Source organism: Rhamphochromis sp. 'chilingali' (assembly GCF_963969265.1).
Source record: "Rhamphochromis sp. 'chilingali' genome assembly, chromosome: 5".
NCBI lineage: Eukaryota > Metazoa > Chordata > Actinopteri > Cichliformes > Cichlidae > Rhamphochromis > Rhamphochromis sp. 'chilingali'.
In genome coordinates, this window is record NC_137932.1 from 21,934,897 (window position 1) to 21,945,872 (window position 10,976).

The 10,976-nt window shown below is 40.5% G+C and overlaps 1 protein-coding gene across 1 annotated transcript; it reads right to left on the reverse strand.

Moving 5' to 3' along the window:
• Positions 1 to 3,217: 3,217 nt before the first annotated feature.
• On the reverse strand, positions 3,218 to 10,502 carry LOC308397738 (GTPase IMAP family member 9-like; the record flags this gene model as incomplete). Its single annotated transcript, XM_080883823.1, has 2 exons — positions 10,471 to 10,502; positions 3,218 to 4,140 (listed from the first exon to the last, which is right to left on the reverse strand). The coding sequence occupies exons 1-2, from the start codon at positions 10,493 to 10,495 to the stop codon at positions 3,218 to 3,220; spliced, it is 948 nt and encodes a 315-aa protein (XP_080739949.1). The 5' UTR covers positions 10,496 to 10,502.
• Between the last annotated feature and the right edge of the window lie 474 nt (positions 10,503 to 10,976).

The following is a 10,976-nucleotide window of genomic DNA, read 5'->3' on the forward strand; positions in this document are numbered from 1 at the left end:
TGTCAATGAAAGCTCCACAGAGGCAAAAAATAAATTGCTGAAGAGGAGCTGGTCAGGTGCTCCAAAAAAGCACTATCATCCCTTTCAGACCTCCTCAACATTGGAGTCAACTAAAATTGTCCATAACAAGAACACATAGGTTTTAACAACTGAACAAAAAATAATTTGCACAGAGGTGTTCTAACTAAGAGATAAAATGAATGTTAACATGGTTGTCCAACTACAAAACAAGAGTTGATGTTGACATTGATGTTTTTGGTCAGTGGGTCTGACAGAAGCAGCACGGTCAGTCAAACTCCATCAGAAGAGCAGACATTTTCACAGTTTACTGCTCCATCGTTTTCATTATTACACACCTTTAAAAAACAAAATGGCATTCTCACACATCAATACCATCTGACAAGTCTACATTTTGTGATCTTTGGGCATCCATTACTCTGCTTTTAGTGATTATTACCCAACAAAATAAGATTATAAAGGTATATTTGTCATTACAGTTTATTCATTTTGTAGACAACCTTGCCCAAGTCACTTTAGAAAATAAGTGCATTAAAGGTCAAGTTAGCATGCACTTGGTCCACAAAGAAAGAATGTAATAAATATTTAATAAGTCTACTTTAAAAACTCACAGTGTTTGTATCCATTTTTGCTGGTTTCCCTGACAAGACAAGACAAGACAAGGACTCAACTTTTGCTTCCACAAACAAAATTCAAGTTAATCCATCCTGCTTGGTAATATTCTGACACTTAACTCTTTTGTATATGATGATGATGACCACAACAGCTATTAGGAGTGCTAAACCCACAGCCACAATGATAAACATCCACCAGTCTGGTAAAGAATGTAAACAAGAGTCTAAGGAGCTTGGAAATAAAGCGACTGGATGTAAAATTCCTTAAAGATGGTTCAACTCTCATCTAAGATGCTTCTTCAGTTCATGCAAACAATATAACACAAACAAGAGAAATCTGTTTGCTGATTTATGTTCTGTTTAAAACAAATTAACATAAGAGGGGGAAAAAGAGGCAGCACACGTCACAACTCGGGCTACATCATCAAATTACTGTTTTATTGATCTGCATCTTCTTCCTTAATAATGAATATTGGCTAATCCTGTATTGCAATGATATTAAGAGCTACTTATTAATATCAGTTTGAAGCTACTTCCACTTACATAGATACAAGCAACATAAAACATTGCATATAAAGGAGTGACATGAATACACGAACAAAAATCAGTTTAGGAAAAAGTAGATATCAAGATAGAAAAACAGTACATTTCTTCAAAAATGTCATTTAGATGATTTTAAATGGTTATTCTTACCTGTTTTCTTACTCTTACTTGGCGACAGTAATCTTACAGATGTACCACATGTCTGTGTACAAGATATCTGTCATTACCCGGGATTCTGAGAGATAAATTGTTTCTTTCTTTTTTCTTTTTTAATCTAGGTTTACAGTCTCTCTTTGTCAAAAACATGCAGACTACTGTTAATCTCTCAGTGCTGTTGTTTGACCCAAAGGTAAATACAACTCATCAAGACAACCTGGTTGTGTCTATCTCAGTTTATTTCAGATTTCATCAACAACTCTGTCACTTGGAATAGACTCCACCCAGCTATGATTCTAATCTAGATATGTGCTTAACAAAATCTGTGGATGTGTGACCTCTGGGTATCAAGAACTGATGAAAACATTCCTCCTGTCACATACTCCTGTTTTTGTCCTTTGTTTCTCAGCCGTCATCCTGTGTTCTTTCTCTCCTCTGCCTCATTTTACAGTTTTATCTCACTCGAAATGTGTCTCCCACCATGTGAAGATGAAACGGATGATGTTAAATATTCCCATGTAATTAATTTGTCTAAGAACCCGGAGCGTTAAACCCCAGCAATACACATAGAAACTCCTGATCGATCTCTCTGACTCAAAGCTTCCCTGATAGTACAAATGTCCTCCATCTGTAATGGAGTCTATTTTGTCTAGCAGCTCGTGGACTTGGAGCCTCTCATCCATCTCTTCATTGTTGAACACGTGGTACAGACCGCTGCAGTTTTTAAGCAGTTCCTTCAGGTTGTTGTCTTTGCTGACAAACTTCTCTGTGTCGATGGTGTTTTTCAGTCGGTCTCCATATGTGAACAGGACCATGGTGTGTTTGGAAACGTCAGGACTGTCTGCAGGCTTTTCAGCCCTTCCTGCTCTTGTTTGGTGAATCTTCCGAGCTGGAGGACGAGGAGGAAAACGTGAGGACCTGGAAAGCTCAGCTTGAGTGCTTTTAACATCTCTGCTTTCACCATGTTTATAGACAACCGAGTGCTGAAGAGTCCAGGAGTATCGACCACAGAGATTCTGCGACTCTGAACATCAGCTTCTACTTTCTGACTACACAGAGTCACTGGGCTGGAACTGATCTTACAGTCAAACGCCTTCTTTCCCAGGATGGTGTTTCCCGCTGAACTCTTCCCCACTCTCTCCTGCCCCACCAGCACCACCCTGAGGCGTGAGCCTGAAACAACACAGGTCATCAGGTGGCGTTACACCAGTGTATCAGTATGCTCACCACCTGTGCACATAATAGCTCATTTTATAAACAGCAGATAACAATAAAAAGCATTTCAGACAGCATGTGCTTTTTCTCTTGATGTAATTTATTTTAAAAGGATCACTTTAACAAGAGTGAATGAATAGTGTGCTATATAAATCCAATCCATTATTAGTATTATTATTTTATTTTATTTCTTTTAGACTTAATAATCCAGAGGGGCACGTTTGACCAAACGTCCGGCCTGTTCCAGCCTGTTTGCTTTGATCACCTTTGAGTCCATCAGTGGCAAACAAAGTGACACACACACACACACACACACACACACACACACACACACACACACACACACACACACACACACACACACAGAGTTATCAATCAGTTATTGCTTTTGAATATAGGAACATAATTAAAAGGTTCAGTGTGGATAATGTGTTCTACTGACATACAACATAAGGACATGTCAAGGGCTGCAGACAAAGAAATCATAAAAATAATTAATGAAACAAGATGCTAATCTATATCTGTATCTGAGCAGCAATCAGCCTTATGATAAAGATAATATGGTGACAGAACAGGAAAAATAAACAATATTTATGAAATATAGTTTAAAGTTTATCTAAATTTTTCATAGGGCTTGAATGATATAACTAATTACTGCAATCCTTTGTGTTTTACTGTATGTTGCATCCTGTTTCATCTTTCACTCTGAAATATATATCTTGTTTTGGAACCCCGGCATATGCAGCTGCAACAGCAGCTCCAAAAGCAGCTCCAACTCCAACTCCAACAGCCGCTCCAGCAGCAGCTGCACCAGCAGCAACTCCAGCAGCGGCTGCACCAGCAGCAGCTAAACCTAGACCTCCAGCAGTAGCTCCAATAACAACACCCTTTAGAACAGCCCGAATAAAGGAGTTGTCTTCCTCTGCCTTTCTTCTTGCTTCTTCAAGATTCATGTCTGGATATTTTTCCAGAAGTTCTTTAATCTTTTGTTTTATGGCTCTCTCGGCCTCTTGGAACATTTCGTTGGTGTAGAAGCCTCCTCCATTTAGTTGAATCATTGCACTGATCTTCAGCAGCAGCTCTTTAAGCTGAGAGGGATCTCTGTCATCATTGTCAAAAACATGATGATTTCTATGACACTGACTGATGAAGCGGCGGAGATCTGGATTCTCATTAATTAATTTTTCTATGGAGGAATGTCTTTTCTTCAGCTCATCTCCATGGGTAAACAGTACCATGGTGTAACATGATGCCTCTTTTCCAAATATTGCCTGAATGATTTTCACTGATTTTTGTTCTTTTGTGAATCTGGTTGGCTGGAGCACAACCAAAAAAACATGTGGCCCAGGAGCAGCAAAGGACATGCATCGAGCAATCTCTCTCCTCACCTGCTCTTCAGATTTATTTGTGTCACCCAGTCCTGGTGTATCAATTACAGCCAGTTTAAGGCCACCAAACTCTCCCATCTTTTTCTCACACACTTCTGTCACTGAGGAAGAAGTCAGCTCAGATTTAAAAGCATCTCTTCCTAAGATGGTGTTTCCTGCTGCACTCTTCCCAACTCCAGTTTTCCCAACAAGTACAATCCTGAGATCTGTGAGAGAACACAATAATGTTACCTGTTTGCCCCCATCAGTTTATTTTATCTATAGTGGTCCCTCGCTATAACAGGGTTTACCTTTCAAGGTCTTGCTCTTTCGCTGATTTTTTTTTCTTGCAATTTTGCATGCTTTTTCTTTTCTTTTCTTTTTTCCCCCACACAAATGTGTTTGGCATCCTGATTGGCTGTAAACAACTGTCAATCAGTCTCCTCGTGCCATGTCTCCTGTACAGTACAGAATGAGTTCAGCTTGTCAAATTTACATAAATCTTCGATTGCTAGCAGTGTGACTCTGAAGTGCTGTACCGTCAAAGGCACCTGCGGTAGCACTCAAAAGGCAGGGGAAGATGCTAACCAACGCACAAAAAGTTGGACCTTTTGACATGCTAAAGGAAGGTAGAAGTTACGGTATTTTTCGGACCATAAGGCACACCAGGTTATGAGGCGCATTAAACGAAACAAAACAGTCCAATAAGTCAAACTTTACTCAACTTGTTCTTCTTGCTTCGTCTACTTCTGTACCATTGATTCATTAATATTGAATTCACTCGCAGCTGCTCTATTCCCATGTCCTGCACCTGAAAACAGGGTTTAGTCTTTGGTTTCATTCCATAATACTGGACTTATTTTTCTACAAAGGTTTGAACTTCGAGGGTGTTTAAACAAGAGAGAAAAGTGCCTGTCTGAGAAAAGTGTATAAAGTGTGTAGTGAGGGATTTTACAGCCTTAAAACATCTACAGTGGCTTGCAAAAGTCTTCGGCCCCCTTGAACTTTTCCACATTTTGTCACATTACAGCCACAAACATGAATCAATTTTATTGGAATTCTACGTGAAAGACCAACACAAAGTGGTGAACGAAAATCATACATGATTCCAAACATTTTTCACAAATAAATAACTGCAAAGTGGGGTGTGTGTAATTGTTCAGCCCCCTTTGGTCTGAGTGCAGTCAGTTGCCCATAGACATTGCCTGATGAGTGCCAATGACTAAATAGAGTGCACCTGTGTGTAATCTAATGTCAGTACAAATACAGCTGCTCTGTGACGGCCTCAGAGGTTGTCTAAGAGAATATTGGGAGCAACAAGACCATGAAGTCCAAAGAACACACCAGACAGGTCAGGGATAAAGTTGTTGAGAAATTTAAAGCAGGCTTAGGCTACAAAAAGATTTCCCAAGCCTTGAACATCCCACGGAGCACTGTTCAAGCGATCATTCAGAAATGGAAGGAGTATGGCACAACTGTAAACCTAATAAGACAAGGCCGTCCACCTAAGCTCACAGGCCGAACAAGGAGAGCGCTGATCGGAAATGCAGCCAGAGGCCCATGGTGACTCTGGACGAGCTGCAGAGATCTACAGCTCAGGTGGGGGAATCTGTCCATAGGACAACTATTAGTCGTGCACTGCACAAAGTTGGCCTTTATGGAAGAGTGGCAAGAAGAAAGCCATTGTTAACAGAAAACCATAAGAAGTCCCGTTTGCACTTTGCCACAAGCCATGTGGGGGACACAGCAAACATGTGGAAGAAGGTGCTCTGGTCAGATGAAAATAGGAACTTTTTGGCCAAAATGCAAAACGCTATGTGTGGCGGAAAACTAACACTGCACATCACTCTGAACACACCATCCCCACTGTCAAATATGGTGGTGGCAACCTCATGCTCTGGGGGTGCGTCTCTTCAGCAGGGACAGGGAAGCTGGTCAGAGTTGATGGGAAGATGGATGGAGCCAAATACAGGGCAATCTTGGAAGAAAACCTCTTGGAGTCTGCAAAAGACTTGAGACTGGGGCAGACGTTCACCTTCCAGCAGGACAATGACCCTAAACATAAAGCCAGGGCAACAATGGATGGTTTAAAACAAAACATATCCATGTGTTAGAATGGCCCAGTCAAAGTCCAGATCTAAATCCAATCGAGAATCTGTGGCAAGATCTGAAAACTGCTGTTCACAAACACTGTCCAGCTAATCTGACTGAGCTGGAGCTGTTTTGCAAAGAAGAATGGGCAAGAATTTCAGTCTCTAGATGTGCAAAGCTGGTAGAGACATACCCTAAAAGACTGGCAGCTGGAATTGCAGCAAAAGGTTGTTCTACAAAGTATTGACTCAGGGGGCTGAATAATTACACACACCCCACTTTTCAGTTATTTATTTGTAAAAAATGTTTGGACTCATGATTTTCGTTCCACTTCTCACGTGTACACCACTTTGTGTTGGTCTTTAACGTGGAATTCCAATAAAATTGATTCATGTTTGTGGCTGTAATGTGACAAAATGTGGAGAAGTTCAAGGGGGCTGAACACTTTTGCAAGCCACTGTATAATAATTGTAAAAAATAAAGTTGGCTACTTCGTGGATTTCACCTATCGCGGGTTATTCTTATTTTCATGTTAACTTCTGACGCTATCAATAATGCACCTGGCTTTTACTTCCCTATGTTTTCCTCTGTTCTCTGGGACTTTTTTTTTTTTTTGGTCGAATAGGATTTTTGTATCACAAAATCGTTACCCTTTAGTCTTTATACCACTGCAAAACTGTGAGACATATGTAATTCTGTTTATTTAGAAACGTGTAAAAATGTTCCACTTGAAAAAGACATTTAAAAGTAAGGCAATTAGGGTGAGTGACATGACCACATCACCTGCAGCACCACTGGTTTAACAGTGGTAAAAGCCACATTGTTTCACGTGACTCTAAATTTAAATACGGTTTAATATCTGTTTGATACTTGGGGAAGAGTGAAAGGGACAACACGGGAACTATTTTGACCGGTCAGTTTTTTTGGTACTCACTTCTAGCACTAAACTACACCTAAACCTAAACTTGGTTTATATCTCACCCAGATAGAGTGCAGGTCATAACTTCTTACCTGAAGTTCAGTTCACCTGACACTCAGACTGGCGGCCTCGGGTCTCTCTTCCTCCCCTTTCCCGCATCCACCTGCTGACCTCTGTGGAGGTCAGCAATTTGATATTTGACTGAATCTTATTGTTTTAGCTTCGGGGTGGCCAGTCTGGCTGGGGGGGTGGCCTGTGCCCCCCCCAGGCCACCCCGCTGGACACGCCACAATGTTGATTCTTGGCTCCACCTTGCACTACAGCAATAACCTCATTAGGTTGGCAGATAATACAACTGTGGTGGGTCTTATTAGTAACACTGATGAGATAAACTACAGGAAGAAGGTGAATCAGTTGGTTACTCAAAATAAATGGTGCTGCTGTGGAGAAGGTGAGCAGCGCAAAAATTTCTGGGTGTGCACATTACACAGGACCTCTCCTGAACATGCAACACTGCATCACTGGCCAAGAAAGCACAGCAATGCCTCTACTTCTTCTGTAAACTGAGGAAAGCAGGATCCCCAGTACCCATCCTGTGCACTTTCTATCATGTCACCATTTTCAAAACAAAGTTGGCATATCATCCTGCAAACCCTGACCACAAATCTGTAGAACTCTGCCTATGGTTCCTAAGTGCTGACAGGGTGATCTTCTTGTGGTGTTGTCTTCTTGGGATGTCCACTTCACGGCCTGTCTCTGACATCCACCATTGTATAGAATTTAGCCTTCAATTTGGAGATGGTAGTAGGACTTACTCCAAATAGTGATGCAGCTTGAAACTGCCCAATGGCACAGGCACTAGTCTTATGAATGATTATCGTCACCTGAAGTACCAGAAGCTCAAAACTAGAGTTAACGGCAGAATAAGCAATTTGGTATTGAGAGAGGAGATTTAGCAAGTTTTTCATTAGTTTTTTTTTTTAAACATAATATTTTTTATGCAACCCCCCCCCCCCCAAAAAAAACCCCTGTACAGTAACTATAACTGGTTCATGTAAACAGCAGGAGTTTTTGCAGTTTCAGTAGTTAGACTAAAAAAATGTGTCAGACAGATGGAGGAAATGCTCTGAAGCTGAGGTTTGAATTATTATTATTTATTGGTTTTTTTGCCTGTCCCGTTTGGTTCTTTTGCCATCAGAATTATTGTCTAAAAGCAAAGAAAGATGCCCAACGGATTTCCTTTACCAAATGGACCATCCCAGCCTTGCCGTATTGGTCTATTTGATTCACCTTTTATTGTTTATTTTATTTTATTTTCACTTGCTAAATACGGGACAGACTTGACTGGGGAAAAGAAAAGGGAGAAAGAAAGAGGGAAACAAAAACAGCGTTGAAAAGGAATTGTGATAAAGGGCTAAAAACAAAAACCAACAAAACAAACAGACAAAAAATACATATATCAATCACCTGGATCACCTGTTGAGAAAGAAAAAAGAGAAAACAAGCAAAAAAAACCCCAAAAAAACCCCAGACAGTAAGGTTTGAATTAGACACAAAGATTCAAATATTTTTGGTAGAGCTCAGAGTGACATGACTTTGTTTGCTCTTTTTTTCCCCAGAACAGATTATTTCCTGGATTGCTGTGCACTGAATATGAAAGCCAGATCGGTTTCTTTTTATCCCTGTGGTTACACAAGGCCACAAAAAGCACTTTTTTTTTCTCTCTTGGCTCTTGGCGAAGGCGGTCGCACTTTTCTCCTCTCCTCCTTCCCCTTATCTTCCCTGCTTAGCCTCTTGTGTCCTTGTCCTGTCTCGTGTGTATTACTTTCCCTGGAACAGTCTCTCACTGTCGTTCTCTAAAACCTAAAAGAGAATTATGGATTTGATCAACTGGTCTCTGAATGCTATTGACACCCTTTTCTCAACAAGAAGTCTGGGCTTGGGAGAGCCCCAGTGTCCTGGAGGGACATTCCCTGCCAGATACACGATGGACGGGTGGTAGAAATGGAGGATCGTGTGCCTGGTGGGACTGTCGATCGAGGACGCTGAAGATATCAGATCGGAGCTGGCTTGGCCCTGGCTTATCGGAGAATTAATTCAAACCCTTACACTGATAAGCACGCACTCATCCCCCTCCCTTTCCAAATGCTTGTTTCCTGTGTGCCGCGCTGGAATGGTAGCGCTGTGCAGGATGATTGATGTGTTTCCTTCGGATTACTCCTCACCCCCTACCCAACCTTGTGGCTTGTCACGTGCTCCAATGTTGTACTGTGGACATTTATGTGCTCTCTGTGCAGAGGAGTTTTTTTTGTTTCCTGTTCTCATGCTGTCCTCCCATAGGTGCCCAGCATGAGTATGGGTCTCTTTTTCCTCTTCTACTTTCCCATTGTTGCCTGTAACGCTGCCAATCTCCGACCTGTATTCCCATGTGATGTCTATGTTGTGTGCGTAAGTCGGGGGGGGGTGTTCTATTCCACTGCGGGGCAACCTGCATGTGGCCAATAGAGTCTTTCATTCAACAATGAGCTATTATACGAAAACCTGCTGAGAACATGTGAGTCCCCACATGTCGTTTTCACGTCCCACGTCTCAAACAAAGTAAAACGTAAGACACATTTCGTTTGATGTGGTGTCCAACTTGTGTCGTTTAGTTTATTTCAGTGTTTTATTTTTTAGAACACATGTTATACTTGTTTTAGCAGCTCATTTTTAACTAAAACCGTTATTAAGAATATTATGATATAGGATTTTAGTGCTGTTTGTGGATATTCTGAAGACTGATGTAAAGTTGTCTTCAGAAACGATCAAGTTATGTGTTTTTAATATTCATTTCAGCTGCATCCTAAACTCTATTTTATATATTATTCCAGTGTAACAAACAAATCTGTCTAGTCTTTACTGGAACCTTTCAAAATAATTCACAGTTGAAACACTCCAACTCACAACAGAGCATCTCTCCATCAGGTCCAACCTACTATCAGTGGCTCTAAGGTGCCTGTGCTGATAGCTCTAGGTCTAACAAACTGCATTCAAAACAGGTGGGTTATGTGGTGGCTAACTGTCCAAAGATATAAAGGGCATAACAAACTTTATTACAAAACAAAATTAAAAGAGGACCATGTGAGACATGTAAATCAGAAATTCTAGTAAAGGTTTTTTTTTTCTTTTTCTTTTTTAAATCTCTAGTAAATGGCCACACAGAGACCAAGTTCACGCGCTATTTGCATGCCACACACCGAGTATTCACTCTGAGATTCTGGAAACGACATTCAACCTGCAGCCATTTTGTTAAGGGCAACTGCCATTAGTGAAGCTAGACTGAAAAGTAATAGCCTGGACTGAAGTCTTAAAAACAATGGAGACATACCTTGTATGATTTAATTTTAACCTTGCCGTTTTCTCTCTCTCTCTCTTTTTTTTTTTAAACCTTGGATACTTCTTTTCTTAAAGAAAACTAATAAAATAGAGATCGCCCCGTGCTTTAATTCGGAGATGTTTATTATAGAAATTAATTTTAAATGAGAGTGAAAGTGATAAAAGTACTCACCTTCCAATGCAGGTTTGCCAGCCATGTTTTTGTTTTTTGTTGTTTGTTATTTCCTAAGCAGTTGATCGAGTGTGTTCACTTTCTGGGGGTGACATTGAATAGTTTCGTTTCACTGAAAGAGCTGTAATATAGTCTGACCGTAAACTCCTCCCCAAGTGACACAAACAAGAGGTGGAGTAAATAACGGTATGGCAGTGTAGGAAGTCAGAGACTCAAAAAATCTCTGAATCTGACTTAGTATTGATGATCACCCCCTGTGATTTATTTAGGCTTCTTCATCTATTAGTCAGTCAAAGGTTATTTATTCACACACAGGAACAGAATAGACAAAAGATTCTGTAAACGAGAAATCCATTTTCCAAATCTGACTTGGGGGAGATATTACAGTGTTTAGAGATGATATATGTAAAATAAAATAGATGTAGTGATATCATAAAACGCCTCAGCAAGCATGGTGTGAGACGAGTATTAATTAACTCTATTCACAATGAAAGTATATCACTCTA